This window comes from Marmota marmota, unplaced genomic scaffold (assembly GCF_001458135.2).
Source record: "Marmota marmota marmota unplaced genomic scaffold, marMar, whole genome shotgun sequence".
NCBI lineage: Eukaryota > Metazoa > Chordata > Mammalia > Rodentia > Sciuridae > Marmota > Marmota marmota.
The window spans coordinates 7,243,090-7,270,060 of record NW_026000283.1 but is presented as its reverse complement, the minus strand read 5'-3'; the positions used below and the strand labels follow the sequence as shown (position 1 = coordinate 7,270,060).

General features: G+C 36.4%; 1 protein-coding gene across 3 annotated transcripts in view; it reads left to right on the top strand.

Annotated features, from left to right (window-relative positions):
• Positions 1–26,971, top strand: part of Gria3 (glutamate ionotropic receptor AMPA type subunit 3) — a 269,270-nt gene that overhangs the window by 157,662 nt on the left and 84,637 nt on the right. For all 3 annotated transcript variants that reach the window (XR_007344989.1, XM_048797096.1, XM_048797097.1), the window contains 3 exons: positions 300–353; positions 21,592–21,753; positions 25,056–25,223. Coding sequence is in view for 2 of the 3 variants with exons in the window: in XM_048797096.1 (XP_048653053.1) it covers positions 300–353; positions 21,592–21,753; positions 25,056–25,223 (384 nt within the window). In the remaining variant the exon portion in view is untranslated. The remainder of the gene's footprint in view (positions 1–299; positions 354–21,591; positions 21,754–25,055; positions 25,224–26,971) is intronic.

The window sequence follows — 26,971 nt, the reverse complement described above, 5'->3', positions numbered from 1 at the left end:
ATTGCTTTTGCCATCTATTTTAAGTGACAATGATTCTACTGACCTGGAAGTTTAGAGGGGTTTTTTCCCCTTGTTTTGACATTTTAAATTTGATGTTGGCAATTCTTGCTGTTTTATTTGGCTGAAAGTGAAAAGCAACAAAAAGAAACCTGGTTCAATTAACTGTGATTTTGCTGTATAAAAAAAGACATAACACTTGGTTGAGCATTTAAAAGCATTTGTTCTAGCCATCCCACTGATTGTGCAAAAGAAAATTCCCTTCTTGAATAAATAATATTTCTCATTTCTTCTTTCTGCAGGTTGTGATCCTTGGAAAACATTCAAGAGGGTATCACTACATGCTTGCTAACCTGGTAAGAACAATCGAGAGTTTAAGTGTCTCTGGGCAATATATTTTATTTAGTTTGTGTCATCTGTAATCACCCAAAAAGGAAATATATGAAGTACCTAATGTGTTCTCTAGAAGCTTGGAGATTGAGTTCACTAAATACCAAAACCTGAATGCAATAGCCTTGTTTTTAATTATGCTGACTTTGACTATAAAACTATACTGTTTCCTTATTTACAAATAAATTGATATGCTTTCTCCATTATTATTCTTAAATTCAATTTGGATTTGAAATGTAAACTATTTTATTCATGTTTGAAATGTAAACCAAAAGACAGATCACATAGAAAACAGACTCCCCATCGATTCAAGTGTATGTGCATATCAGTTCTACATTTATCCTTCAAGAGGCAGACTACCAAATCTCTCAAACCAGATGCCAGAGTATATTTCAACATGGTACCTTAAGGACCCTGTGAAAATGTTATAGGCACCTGTCCACTGACACAAAAGGCAACTTGAATTTTTACCTTCAAACTTCCCAAGCCTTTAAAATTTGTGACATTTTAGAAGCTCGTATTTCATTAAGGTTATTTCATACCCTTCTTTATTTGAAAGGCCAGCATGTTTAGGAAGTAGCAAAATGGCTTCTAAATTAGTAATATCTGTTTGGCAGAGGTTCTGAATAATACTATCTCCATGGAATGAAAGGGGAATGTTAAATTATCATTACAATACTAAGAATTTATTAAATTATTACATAGCATGAATTCTAACTCCAATTTTGTTTCATTAGCACAACAGATTCATGATCATTATAAAGCTCTTAAATCAAAAGAATAGCAACAAAGGTGAAAGTTTGTTGTAATTATATTCTTAGATTTCTTAAAGAAAATATCTTGTTTGGTTTTAATAATGAATATTTTTAAATGAGAAAGGAAATGTTATTTAAACCTCTTTCTTAAAATGTATGTATATTCAAGCACTTTGTAAAATGAAGATTAGAGATACTGCTTTCAAATGTTATGTACATTTTCTCTAATAGTTTGCTCAAAGTGGAGCATTTCAGTCCATTTTGGGAATAAATGCATTGACTCATTTAAGATAAATCTTGATTCTTCGTTCGTATCTGAATATATTCAATTTGGTTTTTAGACAACTGATAAGTAAAGATGTTTTGATTCAATGGATAGTTGACAAGGGATTGGCAGAAAATATGATGTCACAACAAGGCATCTGAGTCAGCTGATGACTTTTTATTCCTCACCAATAAATATTCTATTCTACTTCCTCTCTCCCTTCCTCCACCACTCTCCCCTTTCCTTTTTCTCAGTCTTATATGTCATAAGAAAGCAGAGAGATATATTGTATAGTGTTTGAAAATGTGAAGTTTACCTATCACTGACAATACATAAAGTGGCTTTAGGTAGTATGCATACAAACTTTTATTTTAATAGTAATGTATCTTAATAGGTATAAGGAAACTATAAAACGTGGGCCAGGGTTGTAGCTCGCTGGTAGTGCTTGCCTAGCATGTGTAAGGCACTGGGTTCGATTCTCAGCACCACATATAAATAAAATAAAGGTCCATTGACAACTGAGAAGGTATTTTTTAAAAAAAACTATAAAACTAGTGCATCAAAATTTTTTAAATCATAGATTATTACCTCATACAGGGCTAAAGTAGAGATTTAATAAAAGTTAAATAGTTTTTTAAAATATTGTTTTACAATATTGTTCAAGTAAACAATTGCATGGGTGATTGATAAAGAGGTACATCCAAATCTGATTTTGGCATACTTTTGTAAAAAGTGGTTGTGGTTGTACATGGTTGACTGAAGTTTTAGGGGAAAAAAGCATTGGACTAGGAGTTAGAATGTTTGGATTGTCACACTGAATTTGCTACTACCTGGCTATGGGATCCTGGGTAAGCCACTTCACCCCTATAGACCTAGGTTCCATTACTGTGGAAGTGGAGGTAAGAGTAGAAGGAGTTTGTTCATGTGTTGAATGGGTCCATTGGAAGCAGATGCTAAAACATAATTAGAAGTGCAAGACAATCATTAGGAATATTATTTGTTAAAGACAAAAGAGTTTTAGACTTATAGGAAGAACTTCAGACTATGGTGTAGCTCTGATAAAGTTGTGGCCACCACAACTGAGAGAGAGCTCTGACGCAAAGACTGGACATAGAAGAGGCCTAAGTTGCCCCAAAGAGCAAGCCATTGCATCCCCACTTTGCTTGGTCATTGACTGGTGGCTGCCCAGGAAGCATACATCTTCCACTTGAAAGTTAAGGCCAGTCCTGAAGGCACCTGAAGCTGGAGACTGTCAGCTAACTCCTTGAGGCAGGATCTATCAGAAGAAAGATCTGAGCCATGCACATCAATGGTTGTCTCAATCAGCCTAAAATGACCAGATGACTTATAAAAACCTTTTCCATTCTAGAGTGCCAATGGGACCTTCTTATTCCTACTGACAATCCTTTAGATGGGCTTTGGTTTCAACTTTGAGATTCAAAACTAGTAGAAATGAAAGCCTGCAGAGTGATAGATCTATAAAAGAGAATTGCTAGGATGAGGGTGAGGAAAAGAGTGGCAAAGTGAATCCTGAACACACAATTTAGAATTACGAGACCTTGGGGGGATGCCTACTACAAAAACAAGCAAAATCTGTTCCTTCAGAAAGAAAGTAATGTATAGTATCATGTCAGTCTGAGTAATGAAAACATGAACTCATTTATCACACTTCTCTTCCTCTAGTGACCTTCTTTTAATTTGAACTCAGCCATGTGTTTCCATAAGTCCCTGTACACTATATCAAATTGCATTTGGGCAATAGAGATAGGAACTGCTGCTCATCTCTGATAATAATAATGGGACAGGCCATCCCTACCATAGTTTCCAGATTTTTTAAGCAGATAAAAATACCCCAAACACCTCCAGCGAAGATATACACATACAGAGTAAACCAAAAACTATTTAAAAGTCATTTGGATGGTCAAAAAGGGAAGTAGAGCTAAGAAGATGTTTCCTTTCAAGATGAGCCATCTGGCCTTTCAAGATGAGCCAGCTGGGTGAAAGCTGAGGATGAATATATATACAGGGGAGCAAATTCTAATCTGAGTCTTGGTGTTACAACAGCACAGAGCCACTCCTTTCTTCTACAAGTACAAATTCAAGAACACTCACACTGCCTAAATAATCTTCCTAGAATCATCTTACCATAGCTCCAGTGTCCCCTTTGATAGTGAGCTCCATCTATCTGGCAAAGACTTCTATATTCTTTTACATGGACCTTCCCTAGTAGTATCCTAAATGAGAAGACTTGGATATTCCATGAATGCTTCAACAAAGGCCTTCGAGAAGTCTGGGTGTAAATTTCAGAGCAGACAACAAACTTCAAAACTCTAACTTGCTGAAATCCCTGGAAGAGAAAAAAGATTCTACCAGGACCACAGGCCAGAGATGTGATCTGGTCAGGCCAGAATAGAGCAAGTAAGTCTCTTACAAACTTCGTATCAGTTGGTGATGTCTTTTCTTTTTAGGGTTTGTTCTATAATTAATTGTTGTTTTCTCTTCCAGGACTCTAAGGCAGTGGGGTTTCTCTGCTGTAATCCCAGAAGTGACCAACATATACACAAGCTGTCAGTCAAGCAGCCTCTTTCTCTCATGTCAAGGTCTTGGATTAGGATCATTTACACTGCCATTGCCAGGGATGTTATGTATCATGATTTAATTTTTTTGTCATTATTGATAACTCAATCATTGTACACAGAACCCTAGACTAAAATTAGGAATAGATGCAAAGGAGGCAGGCAGTGTGGCATTATGAAAAAAAAAAAAGCACTTTACTGGGGCTGGGGCTGGGGCTTAGTGGTAGAGCACTTGTCTGGCATGTGTGAGGCACTGGGTTCAATTGTCAGCACCACATAAAATAAATAAATTAATTAATTAAAGGTCTATCAACAACTAAAAATATATATATTTTTTTAAAAAAGCACTTTACTAGAAGCTAGAAGACAGGTTTGAATCCCAAAAATTCATTTAACTAACTTTATGGTAAGCCAAACTTGTCTGAACCTATTTCTTAATTTTGAAAATGTAGAGTTAAACCAGATCACTAGTTCTCAAAATGTTCTATTTATACATAAGATGATAATGGGTAGCATGTGGCAAAACTTCTTTTTAACTTAGTAGTTTTGAGCTTACATTAAATGTATAGTAGAAAAATTATATTCCACAGAAAATGTGATTTTCCTTAGAACGAGATTAAAGCAGATATTTAGGTTTTAAAAATGTGGCCAGTGTAAAGAAAAATATTAAGTAGATTATAAATCAGATGGTACACCAATGTATTTTATTTTTTTAAAGTTTTTTTTTTTGAGAGAGAGAGGGAGAGAGAGAGAATTTTTTAATATTTATTTTTTTAGTTTTCGGCAGGCCCAACATCTTTGTTTGTATGTGGTGCTGAGGATCGAACCCGGGCTGCACGCATGCCAGGCGAGCGCACTACCGCTTGAGACACATCCCCAGCCCTTATACCAATGTATTTTAAAAAGTGCAAAGGGGCATACTCATGACTAAAGTTTAGAAAACACTCCAAGGCCCCTTCTGGATCTACATTTCTTCCTTCTTGGAGATCAGTTTGGACCAAAGTAGGCCAGGATAAAGAGTGTAGATACAGCAGCTGGGTGAATGCTGAGGATACAAATAGGGGAGCAAAACAAGAGCCCTGTTATCCTTGGAGATATAAAGTCTTAAGGCAGACTGAAGTTGGAAAATCAGTCCAGATGGGCAAAAGCCAAGAAGGGTGTGAGTACACGTTTTAAACAGAGATTAGGATCTGAAGAATCAATCAAAATATTCTAGCAGTTGACAAAAGGTGAAATGGATGTGGGTTGAGATGGTCTAACAACAGATGTTTGGTACTCCCAAATTTAAGACCAAAATATTCAACCAATTGAGGTGCTCATGAAAGAACACAAGCTATAGCAGGGCTCACTAAGTGCTGTACCAGTTAAGCACTGCCTAGGCCAAGTCCAGTCCCAGACTTGGTGACAGTTGTTGCCCCTATAAGTAGAAGTTAGGTAATGTCAGCTGTCGGCTGTAGAGAGAAACAGGAGCAGGGAATCACGCTGGTCATTGTGCTCCTGCTCAGAGAGAAAAGAGAAGATGACATATATTAGACTACTCCCTGCTGTGCTAGTTGTTTTCTTCTGATTTCTCATTTGATTATCTGAGAATTTCCATGAAGAGAGACTTCTTGCCTACCCATATCCCCAAGCCATTTCCAGATCAGGAAGTGGACTCAGAAAAGATACTTGCCTCAAGTCTCATAAATAATCCATTGCCAAGCTGGGTTTACCAATTCAAGTTGGTTAGATACTTGGTAGAGCACCTTGTTCTTCCCATTTGACCCACCTAAGCATCTTAATAAGACAAGAGGCCCGCCCTACAAAGGTCATGTAAGAGTATTTGTAAAGACATGACTGTAAATTAATGAAACATAAGTTATAAATTTATGAGAGTGAAGAGATCAGAGATAAATGGGTTTTAAAAACAAGGACAGTTTTGTGAATCTGTTTGAAAGCTGTCCAACACGAAATGAATGTCAACTGGCATCAATTGCATTGCCATCACTACCTTCTGTCTGCTACCTTCCCTCTTCTTCTCATTCTCTCCCCCATATTCATGAGTGTGTGCATACATACATGCACAAACAATCTCTATCTCATCTCATTAGTTTTTCTTTCTCTCTTTTCTCTCTTCCCTCCCCATCCACCTCATTCACATTATTAGTATGCCAGGAAATAATAGTGGGATACTAGATGATATCATGAAACCTTTTTGTTTCATCAAATTTTACTAAGACAAAAGCATTCTGCATAAAACACAACCCAAAGAGATAGCCTAAGCTTGAAATAACCTAAGCTTGAAGAAATGAATTTTTCTCTGAGGCTTACAAGTTCTCAGAATGTACCTGAACAAAGAAGGGCCTGTGTTTAGAGAGAAAATAAATTTGAATGAGATTGAGTCATGCTGTTTTGCTTGCCAATAACAACTATTCCCTTCTGTTCTCTTCCCCTTCCAGATCTTCTTGTTCTGTTCACTACCTTCCCTTCCTTTGTTCTCCCATTTTCAATGTTCTAAATAAAAATTAAAATGCTCAAAGTCACACGTTGTGATCACTGACATCACAGCAGATGGCATGCTGACACAGAGCTCATTGGGCTGGAGCAATGAGTTTTGCAGGCAAGGGTGGTGGGCTTTGAGGGAAAACACTCCCACTGGTCACCAGTGTCAGGGAACCTAGCAACCTCCCTTGGGTACACAACCTCTCTGGTGGCTCAGGATTCAATTTCTTCTCCAAATGGAGATAGGGTAAGCAGAATACCAAGGGAATGTGATGACAATACGAGGATTGGGCAGGAATCCAACTTCTAACCATGCATTTAGAATGCCACAAGCACTTGTCAGTTTTAAGTAGCCAACTTTGAAATATTCATTCTCCCTCTCCCAAAATGCCTCCATTATAGTAAACCAATACTTTCCTCTTCTCCCCCCTACCCCATCTCCTCCCTTTCTATCCTACCCTTACCTCTTCCTCCTGCCTGAAATAAACAAGGAAAGATCACTTCCTGCCCAGTGTTCTAACAAGATGTATTAAAAGAATTCCATCTTCTCCCCAAGGCTTGTAGATCATGTCCTTTAAAACAGTGCTTTTTAAACTATTTATGAAGATGGATAGGTTTTTTCCCAAAAAAAAATCTTCATGGACCAATAAAACTTCACCAAAAATAAATTACTTAAAAAACTAAATACACAAAATAAAGAAGAAAATCTTTTTAGTATTGCATTCAATGGCTATAATATTACCATGTCAAACTCCTATAAAGGGTGATAAAGACTTACTTAACTCAAATTGTTTCCTTATATCATCTCAGACTGGTAACAGTGAATCAGCACCAATTTTCATATGCACACTACTTAAAAGTTCTTTACAGTGAGGTTTTTTTTTCCCCCTATATATCGCTTATATACCAAAAACTTTGTTCACTCTACTGCAAGGTAGACAAAGTATAGTGTCCTTGAGAAACTTATATTAGTCAGGCCAGACTTGCACAGCTTATGATAATTGGCATGGGGATAGACTGGGAATGAAGAGAATGTACTGTGGGGGTTCAGTACTCTGCATCGTGTGGCCATAGAAGGTCTTTTAGAAAAGGTGATTTCAAAATAATGATCAAAAAAGTAAGAAAGATGCAGCTACATGGAGAAAGGGAATCAGGGCAAGTTTGTGCACGAGGAATATCACATGCCAAGGTCCTGAGGCAGAAGAGAGTTTGATACCTTCTATCAGAAGACAATTTTGGTTATAACAGAGACAGGACAGATATATAAGGCTTTATTAGGCCAAGTTAAAGAGTTTTAGCTTTTTCAACAACATTGGAAAGCCATTGAAGAATTTCAAGCCAGAAAATCACAGGATCCAATTTATGCTTTAAAAACAGATCAATGTGGCTGGGTGCAGTGGTGCACAACTATAATCCCAATGGCTTAGAAGGCTGAGACAGGAGAATCATGAGTTCAAAGCCAGCCTTGCCAACAGGAGGCACGAAGCAACTCAGTGAGACCTTGTCTATAAATAAAATACAAAATAGGGCTGGGGATGTGGCTCAGTGGTCAAGTGCCCCTGGGTTCAATCCCTGTACTAAAAAAAAAGATCAGTGTCAAATGGATGAAGTTTATGGCATATAAATGATATCTCAATAAAACTGATAGTAAAAAAATGAATAGAGGCTATTTCTCCTCTAATAGCACTTAAATGAAGTTATAATTAGTTGTTTATTCATAGAAAACATTCCAAATAGACTGAATTGCCATGAGGGCAGTTACCAAGTTTGATAGGGCTCACCAATAAACCAATAGCTGGCACTTAGAAGATTTTAAAGTATGGTCCTTGATTGGATTAGAGAATGGAACGGTTAGTGAACAATATAAGGAACCTGTAATCAAGTGCTAATTTGTATGTTGTAATCTTTCACTCTATACATTATGCCCTCCCTGGAGGATGGACCTGCTTTCTAGAAAAAGACTTGTGTCTTTCATTTAAAAATCTGATAACTTGAGTCACCATAATTACTATGCATTTCCATATTGACGCATCACCCAGATGAACAATTCAAATAGCACTAAAGACAGAGCCAGCCTTCATCCAAATTGTGAAATAGTTGTCTTTGGCAGCCTTCCAGCCCTCATTCTACTGCTTTTATCTTTCCTGTAGGCAAACCACCTTTCTATTCCTCACCCATCATCTATCAACTCAATGAAAGTCACCCAACTTATCTTGTCTGTTTTCCTCTATGTACAAAATGCATCCTAAGAATAGCACTATATGAATGAAATCTCCATATAACATCTTGAAAATAAGTGCTCTACAAGTGAGCCTTGAATATATTTATTTCCAACACTTGATTATCCACATTACCGAAAGGGAAATAAATTGCAGTGTGTATAAATCAAGGAAGATAGGATAAAACCAAAGTCATTTGAATCTTTCAAAGTCTGAGTTGTCTGCCTATTCTCAAATCAGGGACAATCTATGTTTGGATGTCAGTTGTTCATTTTCTGTGTGAAATATGGCCTTGGAGAATTATCCAAGGGTAGTTTACAAGGCCCTGCATGAACTATTCAGGCATGAAGGTCACATTGGTTTTATTGTAAGCAACAGTGCACTAGATCAAACAGATATGATGTGATTGAGAAGTAATACAGTTGATGAAGTATGGCAAAATCCAAATGAGTAGCTTCCCTCTCAAAGTAATCCCTTCTGGAAATTACACCCATATTTCCAACAAACATTGCCATTGTTACAGAGAGGCAAATAACCAAATGTATAAATGTTGGGGGCTGAGGGACATATGCAGTGGTAGAGCATTTTCCTAGCATGAGCAAGGCCCTGGGTCTCATCTCCAGCACCACAAAAAAGTATAGCTATTTAGTTTGTAGAAAGAGAAAAATCAGAGTTTTGATCCACCTATCTATGAGCAGTAGGATTGACGGCAGTCTATCTCTGCTTAATATTTTCCCTCTACACACAAAGTTTACTGGCACAGCTAAAGGAAAGAATACCACTGTGGTAATTAGCCAATTGATTTCAACCAAATAGAATTTGTGAAATTCAAGCAGAATTTGAATTTGATAAGTTTAGTCTAAGCACACAAAAGTCATTGAATATCTAAACATCACCTTTAATTATGAAAATCCCTGTGAAATAATAAAATGGCCTTAACAAAAAATATCACTTAGCACAACAGGGAACTTTGAAACTTGGAGTCACTTAGCAATAACATTATTGGGTATACAAATATACTTATTGAACAAAAGGCATGGGAAGGCTTACAATAATAAACAAGACAACAGTACATAGCAATCATCAAAATGTAGAAGAGCTATGTGATCATGGCTTAAAAGAAAGGAACACAACTTTTGGTAGAAGATATAAAGATAAATTTGATATTGGACAATTCTTAGCCATTATCTTACTAATTGAAAATGTTGGTGAAAATGCAGAGAAAAGAGAACTGTTATACATTGTTAGTAGAAATGTAAAATAGTACATCCATTATGGAAAACAATATGGAGTTTCCTCAAATAATCTAAAAATAGAATTATCATATGATCCAGTATTTCTACTTCTAGATACACAGATACTCTTTGACTTACAATGGGGTTACATCCCAATAAACCCACCCTAAGTTGAAAATATGATAAGTTGAAAATGCATTTAATACCCCTAACCTACCAAACATTATAGCTTAGCAACACAATTTACTATACATATGAGTATTTTCCCCTCATAATCATGTGGTTGATTGGGAGATGCAGCTTACTGTCACTGCCTAGCACTATGAGACAGTATCATACTGCATATTGCTAGTTCACGTAAAGATCAAACTTCAAAATTGTGAATATGGTTTCTACTGAATGCATATCACTTTTTGCATTGTTGTAAAGATAAAAAATATTTAAGTCTAACTATCATTGAGTTGGGGACCATCTGTATATCCAAAGGAGATGAAACCAATATATTAAAGGGATACAGCATAACCACATTCATTGTAGCTTTATTGACAATAACCAAGCATGATATCAATCTAAGTGTCCATTGGTGGACAAATGGAGAAAGAAAATGTAATGTGTGAATGTTCAGCCTTTAAAAGAGGGGAATCCTGTCATTTGTGATAGCATGCACAAATCTAGAAGACATAATGCTACGTGAAATAAGCCAGGCACAGAAAGACAAATACTGTGTGATCTCACATAGGTGGAATCTAAAAAAAGTTGAACTTATAGAAGTAGAGAGTAGAATGATAGTTACCAGAAGCTAGTATGGATGGGAAGGGAAGAAATGGGTACAAAGTTTCAGACAAGAAAAATAGGTTTTGTGGTCTATTGACCAGTGGAGTGACTACAGTCAATAATCATATATTGTCTCTTTCAAAGAATAAATTTCAAATGTCTCTCCATGAAATTAATAGGTAAATGAGGTGGTAAATATTAATTATCTTGATTTAATCATGCTACATTGTACATATGTATCAAAACATCACACTATACTCTATAAATGTATGATTTTTCACTCAAAATATCATTAATAGAAAGCAAGAAGGGTTCTTGAAGAAGGAAGTTTCAATAGAAATTCCTGGAATTATAAGTGATAAAGTAGGAGCGCTTTCTAGAAAAGGAAAACATACAAAGATACCAAGATTTAAAACAGCATGATGTGATAGAGTATAAGATCTATTGAAGTAGTGTAGATGAGACAGGGCCTGGATGGGGGAGTTGTGGTAGGATAACAGATAATGGAAACCTGAGTGACAGTTAAAATATGTCTGACATGAGAAGGCCTTATAGAAATGATTAGAGAACTATTGGCTGAGGGAACTATATCTTCTTCATGGGTGTTTCTGTCAGAGAGAAGGAATGATATTGTAACATTCTGGAAAAGGCCACATGATAGGGGGACCAGTAAGAGGCACCTTCAGGAGTAGAATCTGAGGTAGCTGGCTATGGAGAATAATATGATAGCTGGCAGACACAGACTACAGACTAGTGTCTCTATTCTTCCTCTACTGTTCCCTACCCTTTGCAACTCCATCTCTTTCCTCTTTTACTGCTTGGCTCTGGTTATTGAAAGACTAGCTCTGCTTCATTAGGTTTTTTCTCCTAAAAATAGTTTGAGTATTATTTATTTTAATTTATTTCTTTATTTGTTCTAATTTGTTATATATGACAGCAGAATGCATTTTGATTCATATTATATAAATGGAGCACAATTTTTCATTTCTCTAGTAGGTTTTTTACCATTTGGGGAAACCAGGGTCTCTCAATTTCCTACATAGCATATTGTGGATGGCCATCACTAATGCTGTGATCCTGGGGAAAAAAGGAAATGGGAGGCAAGAAATTCTACCTGTTAACCAGAAGCTCTCTCCTAAAATCTGTCTGCATCTTACCCCCACTCTTTCCCTTTTCCACTATTACCAAATAGCTTTTGGGTGATAAAAATATATGCAGGCAATTTTATAAAAGCTTCAGGAAAGCCAGGGACTTAAAATTCTCAAAATAATAGAATGGCAAGTCCCACTTGTAGATCATAATATGAGAGAAAATAATTGGCCAGGAACTAGGAAACTAACCATTTAGCAAGAGGTGCTTATTATTAACTCCTTAAACATAACCTGTTAGAGATTGATGCTGGATTGTAAATTTTGTTATAGTAACTTTTTGCAGTGTATAGAGAAGGCAGGGGATCAAAATTCTCAAAAGTGAAGAATTTTGATAGCAAACTTCAAGAAAATATCATCAAAAGGAACAAAAAGATATCCAAAAGTCATGAGTAAAGGAAATGCCTTAAAAATACTGAGCATGTGAATAGAGACCAGAAACCAGCCAACTTCTGCTGTTAGATAAGATCCCCAATTTTGTATCACTGCCTCTAATTGCTTCATTTTCCTTAGTGTCCACTGTACTCTTGCCTTTCTAGAAAGTTAACTGGGACTTGAACTCAAATTCCCACCCATAGTTTGCAAGTTATCAATTCAAGTAATGAAACCAAGAGTGTAAACAAGTACAATGTCTTAGAATGTTGTTATAGGCGACAAGGCAGGATCCAGAGCAGAAAACTGCTGCCCTCATACAAAAATGGTCTCTTAATGGTCCCTTATTTATCCCCTTTTTCTTTGCCCTTTTTACTTCCAGGAGATGAGGTGGTGACTGCTGCTACATCAGTGTCCTTGCTGAAATTGTTGGGAGATTGCAACCTCAGTTTTCTATACATTGCAAACTGTACTTACTTATATTAGCTACAGAATCTAGCAATATGTGATGGAAAAGAGAACATACTTTGAATCGACTTAGGAGGCAAACAGGTGACCAATAGTCAGCACTACTCTCCTACCTTACTTCATTCTGCCCATGACTTTCACTTATTCATTTCTCCTCTTTTCCTTCCAGGTTTTTGGTAGTCATTCCCATTGCATTATTTTATTTATATATATTTTGGTGGAGCTGGGGAAAATATTCCTACCTGTATCTCTGCAGATTTTGGGGAGAAGTAAAACCTTGGAGGCATTTTCAACCAAGTAAAATAGTACCTCTAGATGATGTGACAGGAAGGAAAGCAAGACAACAGCCAGCCAACACTAACCCATTATAAAAAACTAATCCACTCTTATTACACTTCTTATCACAACCCTGGCCTTCTTAAAAACTCTCTTAAATTCTGGATATTTTTTGGTAAACTCTGTTATATTAGTTCCTTGCTGAAGTTATCTGAAGAACCTAGTCTCAGTTTTCTGTACCTGTGTTTATGCATAGCACCCATAGAATCTATCAGTGTATGATGGGAAAGTAGTGGGCTTTGGGTCATGTTAGAAGGAAAAGAGGTGAACCATGAATCAGCCAACTCCTAAATTTAGTGAGTATTTATCCTTTTTCTTCTTTGTATAGTCTTTGCACATCTATTTTACCTTTTACCTTCTAGATGCTTTGTGTCCATTTCTGTTACATTAGTCAATTCAACCAGATGTTCCTTCCCATCTCTGGGTCTGCAAGGAGTTGGTTCAAGATAGGAAAGGTAGCAGAATACAACAGTTACTAATAGGGCATTATGTAAAAATGTAGATGTGTAACCGACGTGATTCTGCAATCTGTATTTGGGGTAAAATTGGGAGTTCAAAACCCACTTGAATCAAATGTATGAAATATGATATGTCAAGAGCTTTGTAATGTTTTGAACAACCAATAAAAAAAAAGAAATTAAAACTAGCCAAGCACATGCCTGTAATCACAGCTACTTGGGAGGCTGAGGCAAATAAGTTGAAGGCCAGCCCGTGCAATTTGATGAGACCCTGTCTCAAAATTAAAAGGGTTAGGAATATACTCAGTGGCAAAGCACCTTAGGTTCAAATACCCATTACCATAAAAGATAATAAATTAAAACTAGATATAGCTTGTGAACAAGTAAAATGCTCTAAAATATGATAGAAGGTAAAGTAGAATCAAGAGCCAGCAAACTCCTGCCCTGCATGGAAAATATGGTCTGCCAACATAGTATGCTCATTCCTAGCATACTACATCGTGAATATGCATTACTCAGCTCTGCCACATCAGTGTCTTTGCTGAAGTTGTTCAAAGATTCTAGTCTCACCCGCCTATATCTTACATAGTCTATTTGTGCATCTCAACCATTCAATCTAGAAATATGCGACAGAAAAAGTATTTTAAAATATATTTAAATGAAAGCAAGTGAACCAGGAGACAGGCAATTCCTGCCATTTATAAAAAGAATTGGACTCCTAGTATTCCCCTCTTGCTACATCCTGCCCTTTCTTTGTTTACCCTTGTATATTTGGTGATAATCTCAGCTATATTAACATTTTTGGCTGAAGTTGTCTATAAAAAACCTAATGTCAGTTTTCTGCACCTACCAATTGTATTTACACATATCATTCATGTAATCTAAGTGTTATAGAAAAGATAACGTGCTTTGAACCATGTTACATGAGAAGAGATGAACAAAGAGTGAACCAACTCCTGTCTGATACTCAGCACCCTTCTCTTACTTTCCTTTACTCTACCCATGACCTTCCACTTTCATTTTCTATTTCTACTTCCCATGTAATCAGTGGCTGTTTTATTTCTTTTAGAGATCAGTGAGATTTAGCAAAATATTCTCAGCTACAGGGAATTTGTCAGCTCAAGTGAAACTTAGCAGCATTTATGGACAAATGAAATGCCTTAAAATGTTGTGGTTCAGTGGTAGAGCACTTGCCTAGCATGCACTAGGCACTGGGTTCGATCCTCAGCACCACATAAATGTAAAATAAAGATTTTGTGTCCACCCAAAACTAAAAAATAAGTATTTTTTTAAAAGAAATGTTGTGGTAAGAGGCAAAGCAATACACAAACCTTCCTATACCTGCCTTTAATTAAAAATAAATAAATAAATTCTCTTAGTATTCTCCTCTTTGTTGTAACCACTCCTTTTATCCCCCTCTTACATTTGGGTATTTGTTGGTAAGGTCTCTTATATTGGTGTTTTTGCCAAAGTGGTCCAAATAGTGTAGTTTATTTTCTGTATCTGTAGACTGAATTTACACATTCTAAAAGAGAATCTAGAAATGTTATAGACAACACCACACACTTTGAACCATGTTAGATGGGAAAGTGAACTAGGAGTCAGCCATCTCCAATCCATTAGTCATTCTTTCCCTCTTTTGTTGTATCTTACAGTATTCTTAGTTTTATTTCCCCTTCTATGTTCCAAGTACTCAGTGGTCATTTCTGTTATGGTATTAATATAATGACATCAGTGAGTTTGGGCCAAATATTCTCACCTGCTCTTCTGTACATAGTCAGCTCAAAAAGTAAAACCTAGAAAGTGAAATACCTTTATAAACAAGTGAAATACCTTAAAGTATTGTCATAGGAGAAAGGCAGCATCAAGTACCAGCCAACTCCTGCCATTTTTACAAAGTTTGTCTCCTGGTATTCCTATTCTTATCATTTCCCTGTTCTTTTCATTTACTCTCTTCCCCTGTAGATATTTTTTGGCAAACTCTTTGCTAAAGCACTCCAGAGACCAAAGTGACTTGGAACTTGTATTGTCAAGTATCAGCAGTTGAATCTAGCCATATATAGTATAAATATAACATGTTCCAAAGCATGTTAGAATGGAAACAAGTAAACTATGAACAAGCTACTTCTGCCTCTTAGTTGTCAGTTTCCTTGTAAGTTTTTTATTTCATTCAATGACATTCCTGATTTTATTTTCTCCTTTTTCCATAAGGATATTTTATCATTTCTGTAGCATTAGCATCTTTTCACGGTTTTAGAAGAGGCTACACTTCAATATGCTCACCTTTAAGTCCAAGGTCAAGTGGAGAAGTTTAACTGGCATATAAACAAATGAGAGTCCTTAAAATAATGAAATAACACAAAAGAGAACTATAAGCCAGTTAACTCCTGTCTTTGCATCAGTTTATGTCTCCCAACTTCCATCATCCTACCACCATCCTCCTCCACCACCACCATTTTATCATCTTCAGATTGCTTCCAAGGATTCACAGCCTCATCTTCACCACCTTCACTGCTATGGGTATCTTGCACAATGAAAAATACTTAACAAGATAGTATAATATGTGTATTCTCTCAATATTTTTGGATGTTAATAAAGGAAGACCAGTAGTCAGTCATCTTCTGTCCTTGACTGAGATCCTAAAATCACTGATTCTCCTTCATCCTATTTTATTTTACTCCATTTTACATGTTCTCATGCTGGGTAAATATTTCATGGTCACCCCACTCCCATCAGTATCTTTGCTCTGTTTCCAAACCTCATATACTATGGTTTTTCATAATATAAGGTAGCAATTTGTGAAGGAAAATAGTATATGCTTTACATGATTGAATTGTGGTAGAAAGTAGTCCAGGAGCCAGCTGACTCCTGCCCCTTATTCAGCTCCTTAGCTTCCGTTAGTGTTAGAAAGATGGAAACTAGAGAGGGTGCTAGCGTATGCACAAAGGTTTTAAAGAGACTTGGCCACAATATTCTCATTTAAGACCCTTTTGTGGCCAACTCTAAACAGAAATCTGGTAAGAGTTGTGAACTAGTGAAACGCATTCAAATAATTAGATAAGAGGTGAAAGTGAACTAGGAGTCAGCCAAATTCCCCCAGCTAGAATTTGTACCCTCTTAATTTCTACAACTCTCTGCCACCTTTTTCTTTTTATTTATTTACTTATTTATTTATTTATTTTAATTAGGTATATATGATAGCAGAGTGCATTTTGATTCATTGTATACAATTGCAGCACACCTTTTCATTTCTCTGGTTGTACATGATGTAGTGTCGCACTATATGTGCAATCATACATGTATCTAGGGTAATGATGTCCATCTCATTCCACCATCTTTCTTGCCCCCATGCCCCCTTCCCCACCCTCCCTGCCCTTTTCCCAATTACAGTTCCTCCATTTATCCCATGTCCCCCTGCCATTATAGATCAGCATCCACTTATCATAGAGAATATTTAGCCTTTGTTTTCTAGGAATTAGCTTACTTTGCTTATCATGATATTCTCCAACTCTAGCCATTTACCTGCAAATGCCATTATTTTATTCTTTTTTACTGCTGAGTAATATTCCATTATGCATATATACCACAGTTTCTTTATCCATTCATCTATTGAAGGGCATCTAGGTTGCTTCCACAGATTGGCTATTGTGAATTTATCTGCTATAAACATTAATGTGGCTGTGTTACTATAATAGGCTGATTTTAAGTTCTTTAGGTATAAACTGAGGAGTGGGATAGCTGGGTCAAATGGTGGTTCCATTCCAAGTTTTCCAAGGAATCTCCATACTACTTTCCAGATTGGTGGCACCAGTTTGCAGTCCCACCAGCAGTGTATGAGTGTGCCTTTTCCCCCACATCCTTGCCAACACTTTTTGTTGTTTGTATTCTTGATAACTGCCATTCTGACTTGCACGAGATGAAATCTTACAGAAATGCAAATCAAAACTACTCTAATTTCTAAAGATGTTGAATATTTTTTCATATATTTGTTGATTGATTGTATATCATCTTCTGAGAAGCATCTGTTCAGCTCCTTGGCCCATTTATAGATTGGGTTATTTGGGTTTCTGGTGTTAAGTTTTATGAGTTCTTTATATATCCTGGAGATTAGTGCTCTATCTGATGTGCATGTGGCAAAAATTTGCTCCCAAAATGTAGGCTCTCTCTTCACCTCATTGGTTGTTTCTTTTGCTGAGAAGAAGCTTTTTAGTTTGTCTGTCACCTTTATTTTTCTCTTTTATCATTCATATGTTTGAAGGTCACTTCTATTATGTTAATGCCTGAACAGAGTCTTTGAACAGACTTAGCCACAATATTCCCCCTCAAGGTCTCTGTGTAGCCAACCAATAAGTGAATTCTGGAAAGAGTCATAGACAAGTGAAATGTCTTAAATTAATCAGACAGGTAGATAAATTGAACCAGTAGCCAGCCAACCTCTCCCATGAATCAGAACACTTCTCCTAACTTCCATCATCCTACCATTTCCCTCCCTGCCACTACCATTTTATTTCCTTTTTATATACTCTGTGTGTCTTATGGTCTCCTGTTCTGTTTTAGTATCCTTACACTGATTTCAGAGATACATGGCCTCAATAAAAACACCATGAGCATTGTATGTGCCCAGCCCAGTGACTAGAAATCTAATAGTACATTATGGAAAAGTGTAGGGCCTTAAAATTTAGATAGCAGACAAGGACAGCAGGCTTACTATTCCTGCCTTGAGCCAGCACTCTTATTTATATTCTCCTTTCCTCTCACTGTCTCCCCTTCCTTTATTTCCTGGCTACTTATATTGTGTCTGCTGGTCAGCTTTGTTATTTTAGTTATTTCACTGAAGCTGTGATTAATCTCAGGCGTTGATTCATAACTTTACCAATTATAGTTGTATATGACAATGGACTCTAGCAGCTTGTTTTAGAAATAATGAAAAAATGTATTATTTTTGAAAGCATAATAGATACAGGATTTATAGATATAGGAGGCAGAGCAGGAGCCAGCAAAATCTTCCTCCTTAGCTATCTATTCTCTGCTAACTTCCTTCCATTTACCACTGACCTCTTCCTTTTTATTCTCTCTTTTGACCATCTATAGTCTACTGATCATCTCTTTTAGTGTCCTTAGAGAGGTTTTAAGAGACTGGGCCTGGATTTGACCATCATGAGTACTCTGGTTCTCCAGACTAAAGAGGAAATATAATAAGAGTATGGATAGGTGAGATGCCCTAAAATAATGGCAGTGTAGGAAAGCTATAATTCCAGTTCTTGAACCTTAGCCAACATTCTGTCCTAACCTCCATCTTCCTAGTACTTCACAGGCTTTAGGAAAAAATCCATCTTCAATTATCTCAACCTCAAGGACTGTGGGTTGCTGCAGCTAAATGCCAATCACCAGAGTGACATTCAAGCCATAGAATCTGACAAGAGATCATGAACAAGCAAAATGAACATAAATGGGTCATAGGTTGAAGTAGTATCAGGATCTACCCCTTGCCATTTAGCAAAAATATCTGTCCCTTAATCTCTCTAAATATTGGTTATTCCTTTTTTTTTCTACCTCACTTCTGCTTTCTTCACTTTGTCAATGGGGCTGTGTTAGTGATTTCTGCATTTAATACCTAATAAGCTTTCAGGACAAGCAGTAAGAATTAGTAGTATAGAGGACTTGCAGGCCAGAAGAACAGGTTGAAGTGACCACCCTACTGCATTTGATTTGTGCAGCTGTGGACACATGTCATAGGGCAAAAACATCCAGTCTGAGGTGTGCCCGAACTTAGTCCCAGATACATCTGTCACAAAACATGGGTTTGCTGAGAAACTTCCAAGTCCTCAAAGCTATGATTAAAATATGGTAGAGCAATGAGTGCATAATGTACCTGAAAATGTCCTCCCAAATTATAACATGCTTATTGGAGAAGACAGCCAAGTGGGAATATATGAGACCTATGTGACAGGGTGAACCTTTCTGGAAGCAAATGAAGATAATTGAGGGCAAATCTCACTTCTAGGCCTTATGGCAGAAGTGAGATTTCTGGAATCAATTCTCCCTCTGTCTGTGCTTTTTTGTTATTTTTATTTCACATTTTAACATGCTATGGGTTTTACCTAAATAGAAGTGTGTTGTTTATCAATGTCAGAGATACCACTTTCTAATACATCCTGTGATCATTGACCCTGGAAACCAGGATAGTAGCAGAAACATTCTCACCTCCTTTCAAGAAAGGGAGTTCCATTTTTCTAGCCTACAAAACACAATAGGCCAAGCACCAGAGCGTACTCCCTTCACCCTAACAGCAGGTAGGTGTACAGTTGGTGCACATTCTTGTGTAATATTTGTTAACTGCCAAATATGATTTGGCACAGTAAATGAATTAAAGCTATGCATTGAAGTTTTATCCTTTGTTATTTATTTGTATGTATATTTGGAGAATGGGAGTCCAAGTTCGCCTCTCTACTGATTTTAGTACAGAATATAGCAAATGAGAGAATATATTGAGTCGTAGTTTCCTTCATGAAGGAGGCCTTTGGAAGAAAACTCATTATAACAAGTTAATATTAATATTTAAATACTTTGTTGTTATCAGAAAAGAGGGGTGATTCTCAGTGATGCAAAACAAACTATTTGGCTCTTTGTCCAGTCTTTTTTGATTCATCACACTTATGAAAGGGAGAAGAAGGGGGCTGAAAGTAATAACTGAAAAAACTGTTCAATTAAAATATTTTTGAAGACTACTTACTCATGTAAAGAAATATAAAAGGCAAGAAATGGAGGTGGAGTGGCTGGACAGACACACAAGGGGAGCTTCTAAATATTGGTTACATTCACCTGTCAGTTTATAAATATTCATCACATACACACTTAAAGATATGTACATTCTTCTGTATTATTATACTTCAATAAAATGTTTTTACAATGCAAAAAAGAAAACTTTAAAGAATTGATAGGGATTTTGGTAATACTGATATAAACATTTATCAAAACTCACTGAATGATACATTTAAAATTTGTGCATTACATTGGGTGTAAACGTTGCCTCAAAAAGCAAGAAAGAAAAATAACTGTATATAAACATTGAATTCTAGTTAGTGACCTGCATGCTGAAGTCTTTAAGAGTGAAGTGTACTAATGTCTACAACTTATTATGAAAGAATTCCAAAAATAAAACAGATTGATGGATGGAGAGGATAATATTAATAGTAGAATCTGATGTTCACTGCATGTTTCTTTCAAAATTTCTGAATATTAATTTTTTTTTAAAATGCTTGGTGGAATCTACAGAATGGAGGAAGATTTCTTCTCATTACTTTATGAATAGAAACCTGGCTTCAGTCCATTAAGGGCCTTAATGCATTAACAGCAAATGAAAGCAGGAGATAAGTAGCCAACAGAATTAGCAGAAATTTCTGAGTGAAGCGTCCCAGATGACAGCAATACCCAATGGAGCTGGTGGTGCCCAGGTGGAGATGGCTTAGGTGTGAACCCTGGGGAGAGTACTTCAGGAAGATTAGGTGACAGAGACACCAGATGGTAACCAGAGCAAATTGAGAAGAAAATGGTGGATGTTATGCAGATGTCAAGACTCATTTGTGGACACATGTAAGACATACCCTGGGGTTTATACCATCATATACAACCAAGCTGTCAGTTTCACTCATTGGTATTTTTGTGAATCACAAGTGTCTAAAGTACTCATCACTAGAATCTGAAGCAATCTACTGTGTTTGGCACATTAACTGAAGAAAAGGTTTTTATAACCCTTGTTAGGGTTAAACTTGTTCAACATTCTCCAGTTTCATAAAGCATTATATTTTTATTAAAATAAGAAAAGCTGAAAATATAGGTAAATGAAACAATATTTGCTTGAAGTTGTCACTTACGTTTGTCCATATAGCAGCTACACTAAATAAAGTCAGAGGCGCTAAAATGGAAAAATGCATATTTTCTCCATCATGCCTATTATTTCAGAAACTAAGAATTAGTTCCATATCCAAGGCTTTCTTCATTGCTAATATGTGACCCTAGAGAAGGAACTTTTAATTTAATCCTTAACACTTTAACAGATATGGTGAGTAGAAATACATAACCCTCACAATCATGATTTCCTTTCAATGTCTTTCCAGGGTTTTACTGACATTTTGCTGGAAAGAGTCATGCATGGGGGAGCCAACATTACAGGTTTCCAGATTGTCAACAATGAAAACCCTATGGTTCAGCAATTCATACAGCGTTGGGTGAGGCTGGATGAAAGGGAATTCCCTGAAGCCAAGAATGCACCACTAAAGGTAATGTTCCATGGCATGTAGAAACCTATGGCCAGCTTTTCAAAGCATTTCCATTTGGCCTATACATACTTATAGTCATCCTGTGATCAAGTGGTCTTCCCTTAGAAGTAATTCAAAGATGAAAAAAAAAAAAGAAAAAGAAAAACAGAAAACTAAATCTCCAAATAAAGAAGGTATAGATAATGAGATCTTTTCAAATCCAGTGTTCAAGAATAATTTAACTTAATTTTTTAATGAATTTCATTTATAATATATTCATAATAATTTACGATATTATAAGAATCTGAATCAGGCAAAGGGCAAAGGCAGTGGGAATAGGTAAGGAAGATTGATAGTCTGAAACTGAAAATTACATTTTACATTATTTATGTGATTGCTTTGTATTAATAAATTCCATGAATCTCAGAACACCCAAGTGAATTATACTCTAATACAGAGTATGTGTGTGTATGTATATGTATATATGTATATATGCATCTTGAACAGAAATGTTTCCTGCCTGCAAAAGTATCTTTAAAAATAATTAGACTACCTAAGTTGCTCATTTTCACAAAATCAAGACAAGACTATTAAAATCAGAAAGTCATTCTTAAACTGCACAATTTTATGTGTTCCCCTATGGCTAGAAATCTTATTATTTAAAACTCAGAAATTAAAACAGATAAATTAAGGGAAAATTATTCATGTTACACAAAAGATTCTTCAAATGTATTTTTAAGTAACTCATTCCCTCATTGTATTGGTTCAACTATGAAACTGACTTTAAATTCTTCCTTCTTGCTACAATGAAAGAATGTACCATGCTTGTAAAATAAGATGAGGGGTCAAGTAGAGTCAAGACCCTGCCCTAAAAAATGAAAGGGGGGAATCTCCTTTCTCATGTCAAGATACTCATCCTCACATCCTTTCCCTGTGGCAAGAATAAAAATGAACAGTAGGGAATATACACCAGAGAAGACAAACATTCTGTACCACCAGTGCAGATCCACCCTAAATGGGTTATATTCTGGAAATGTGAGTTAAACATAATTTTTCCATTCAGTTGTCATTTGCTAGTTAAGTGGTACCTCATGGTTGTAGTGATTATTATATGCCAGACTTTTCCAAAACAGCTTGTTTTTAAAACATTCTGCCCTGTGACCAGATCGTGTGTCTTAATTTGGTTCAGTAAATATGACCACAACCCCAATGTGGAATCCTGTGTAATTAAACATTTTATAATGTACTAAGTTGCTGAGAGCCCAGACTGCGGCACTAAGTTGGTATTTATCCCCCTACTCCATTTAGGTGAACTTATACAAATTTAGATTTTCATTAAACTGCCTATGACACTGCTTTAGGACCCTTAGATATATCAGGTAATAGAACAGTGAAATTCATTTATTCAAAACTGTAGGGGATGCCTAGATTGTTCCAGGCACTGTGTTAGGTACAAGAAAATGGACAAGGGTAAAAAACACAAAAAAGATACTGCAGAGAAGTTTATTCCAGCTCTGAACTTGTAGAAAAGAGAAGACAATCTCAGTTCTGGATTATCCATCAATAATATCTGAAAAATACAATGTAAGCTTCCAGAACCAGCTGAGAAGAAACGTTCAGGTTTATAAGTAAAACCCTTCTGCAATGGTTAAATAGAGTGTTACAACTTTCATATTATTTCTGCTTAGTACTAGTTATCATAGAACCTTGAATTAGGCAAAAATCCTACTTTAAAAATTGGTGTACAATGAATATGCCACAGTGAAACCCACAAATCTGTATAATTAATATGTATCAATAAATGTGTAAATATTTCTATACATTTAGAAGAGCTCAGAAAGATATTTGTCATAGTTCAAAATGGTCATATTACAGGGAATAATGAAAATGTCTTATTATTATTGTGTAAGTCAGTGATATATAATTAAGTGGGACAAGCAGCTAAACATGAAAACTAATGTACAATATTTTTGATTAGGAAATAAAATTGTCTAAAGTTAACAATTGTCCTAATGCTGAATTTAGCCTGTATTTTATAAATGTTTCTTCTTATGACTGTCTTTTTTTTTTTTTGGAGGGGCACATTCTAGTGCATGGGTAAGTAGAAACTGAATAAAGTCAAAAATTAAATAGCTCTTTTTGAATGGCTTGGGAAGGAATTAAGGTTGCTGACAATTTATGCAGTTGACTGGAAAGAAAATCACCACTATGCTGCCTTTGTGTGCTGCAAGGATGGGCAGGCAGACACAAAGATTTTTCTTCATGAAAGAACATAATGCCCCTGCTATAGTCATACTTGATGTTTACTTCTGAAAGAAAAGTAACATGAGAAAAGTCAGAAAAGTAAATTGATAGTTGTAAAGGCACAATATATTCACTCCCAATTGTATTTGGACATTCTATATAGAGAGAATTCCCTCTAGGACATTTTCTTACATTTAAAAAAAGTCAACAGAATTTTATATTCTACCAGTATATGTCACCCCTGCAAAACAGGGGCCAACTTATTTTAATCATACTTTGTTGATCCATTTAATGAAAACACATCCACCATTTCAAATTGCAAATAATCGAATCCCTTGTATTAAGACACTGGCCTCATCCCGAATTGAGCATATCAACATATCCAAGAAGAAGAAAGTAAGTGTTCTTGCCTGAAAGAGGTAACATCATAAAGTATTGCTTACAAATTGTCAACGTTATCAGATTTAAAACTCAATAACAATTGTAATTTTCTACAATTGAAAACCAGCTTTGGTCTTTGCTACCCCCCAGGAAACAAAAACTGATTTATTGCTGGCCAGAGGTCCTAGCTTGCTAGAAACCCGGACCAGACAGAAATGATTAATGTTTTCCTCCAAATTAATTTCAAACTGTCTAACTTAGCTATTTCCATTTTCCCCTAAGTAAACACCAGATCTGAATTTTCTATTACAAACAGCAATAACCCATTCTTGCTTTAGGATATGCTGTTTCCTCTCCAATCTATACATGCCATCCTTTAACTTCACAAGCATTTCTTTCCCCATAAAGGACCTGGCCTTTTAGTAGTCACTCACTCAATATGAAACACAGTATTGAGGCAAGAGAGAGATTCCCTTGAGCAATTTAATCTTAATAATCTTAACACAAGCACACATGTGGTAAGAAGCATCATTCTAGAATGAATCAAAGTCAGGCTTGCCCACAGAGATCTCTTGACTCAAATAATTAGGATAACTTTGTAGAGCAAGAGGTGGAGACAAATGGAAATTGTAAGGAACAAGGCAAGTTTTGAGGATGTCATTTGTCATGATGTCTTATTTTCCATGCATCCATTTTAGTATACATCTGCATTGACACACGATGCAATACTGGTCATAGCAGAAGCTTTCCGCTACCTGAGGAGGCAGCGAGTGGATGTGTCCCGGAGAGGCAGTGCTGGAGACTGCTTAGCAAATCCTGCTGTGCCCTGGAGTCAAGGAATTGATATTGAGAGAGCTCTGAAAATGGTAAAGACCATAATGGGCTAGTGGGCTGGAGGGGCCTTACAAAAAGACACAAAAAGGGGAGAACTGCCCCTGTAATCCCAGTGGCTCAGGTGGCTGAGGCAGGATTGCAAGTTCAAGGCCAGCCTCAGCAACTTAGTGAGGCCCTAACCAATTTAGGGAGAACCTGTCTCCAAACAAAAAATAAAAATGACTGTTGGTGTTAACTCAGTGGTAAAGCATCCCTGGGTTCAGTTTCTAGTACCAAAAAAAAAAAAGATGAGACCACAGTTTTTAAAAATGCCACACTAAAAGGAATAGGACTAGAGATACAGAAAGGATGAACATGAGTATTTATTCACCCAAATCTAGAACCCTAAAAGTAGGAGGTTCTACCTTAAAGTTGGAAAAAATGGTAAATTGGGGTCAAATGAATTTTGAATAGCAAACAGAACTTGGTACCCTCAAAAGTTATGGAATGAATATGCAAATAACTTCCATAATTCAAGCCTTCCAGAAATATGACATTCCTCAGTGAGACTTGTACATTTTATAAGATTGTTCCTAACTTCAAGATAGACGTGACAAAGGACAATGGCATCCTCAGGCTCATCCAACAAATTATTAACCTGAATAGACTGAGAATCTGAGCCAGTGTGATAGTATTTCTGTTGTCAAAAAGAACACTTATACTATTCTACATGGTGGAATGCAGGAACATGATACATTTCTAGACCTACTTAAGAGGCTTTTGACCAATGCTGCAAAGAAAAAGCCTAAAGAAAAGTACAAGGAATCAATGGATAGACAGTCAAATAGGTCACTTGTTTTTAGTATTTACTGGGTAGGAGATCATTTAAGGCTTCAAGCAGTGTCCTTTGAACAGATTCCATTATTTACACTAGGAGCAGTATCACCCATTCATTGCAGCTTTCCAAGCAAGAGCTCTTTCCTGAATATTTTGCTTTATCGCCTGCCACATGTGCCTGCATACATTAAAATGAGCCTTCAAGAGTACAAGAATCTCTTATTTCTACCTAATTATCCTGATGTTTGGGACATCCAAATGAACAAAGAGATAGGCAGTGATAAGATAATTCTGTGCACAACCCAGCAACGAAGAATTTGTAGTGGCCTCATAACGTACATCATTTTGTGTAGTTGGCTCTCTTGCTGCCACCTTCAATTTGCCAAGTTGGAAGCATTCAATCAAAAGGGGTTAGTAGCCCCTGTGTCTCTCTCCAAGAAAGAGATATGACTCATTCTCCCATCATGCAGATTTTTATGTCATTATGTCAGTTCCCTAACAAATGCCCTAAGTGTAGTTTTATGGAGGTAGCACTGCACAATTTTGAAGAGCAGTTAATTAAATTCAACCTTCATAGCAGTTACAAGATTTGTATTGTCAGGTGAAACATAATGATGAGTGAAATATAAAACTCCCTCAGAGTGAATCAAAAGGAGTTTTCATCAACAAAGGCTCAAGAGACAAGAGCCAGCATTTCCAATTGACTGCCCATTCATGACACAAACAACTACTTTCCCCAAATAGAAAACTGACCACCATAATGAAGGATAATAAATTAATTTGTTTAGAAGAAAATGAGTTGCTCATACAATTATACATAAATGTTTCTGCAGGTCTAACTTACTGATAAATCTCCATCTATAAGCCAGGTAAGTAACCTTCCTCCCCAGGCCTTAATGACTCAAAGCACTCAACCAGAAGAATCCTTCACCTCTCTTTTATAGGCCAACCTCTTTCTAATGCT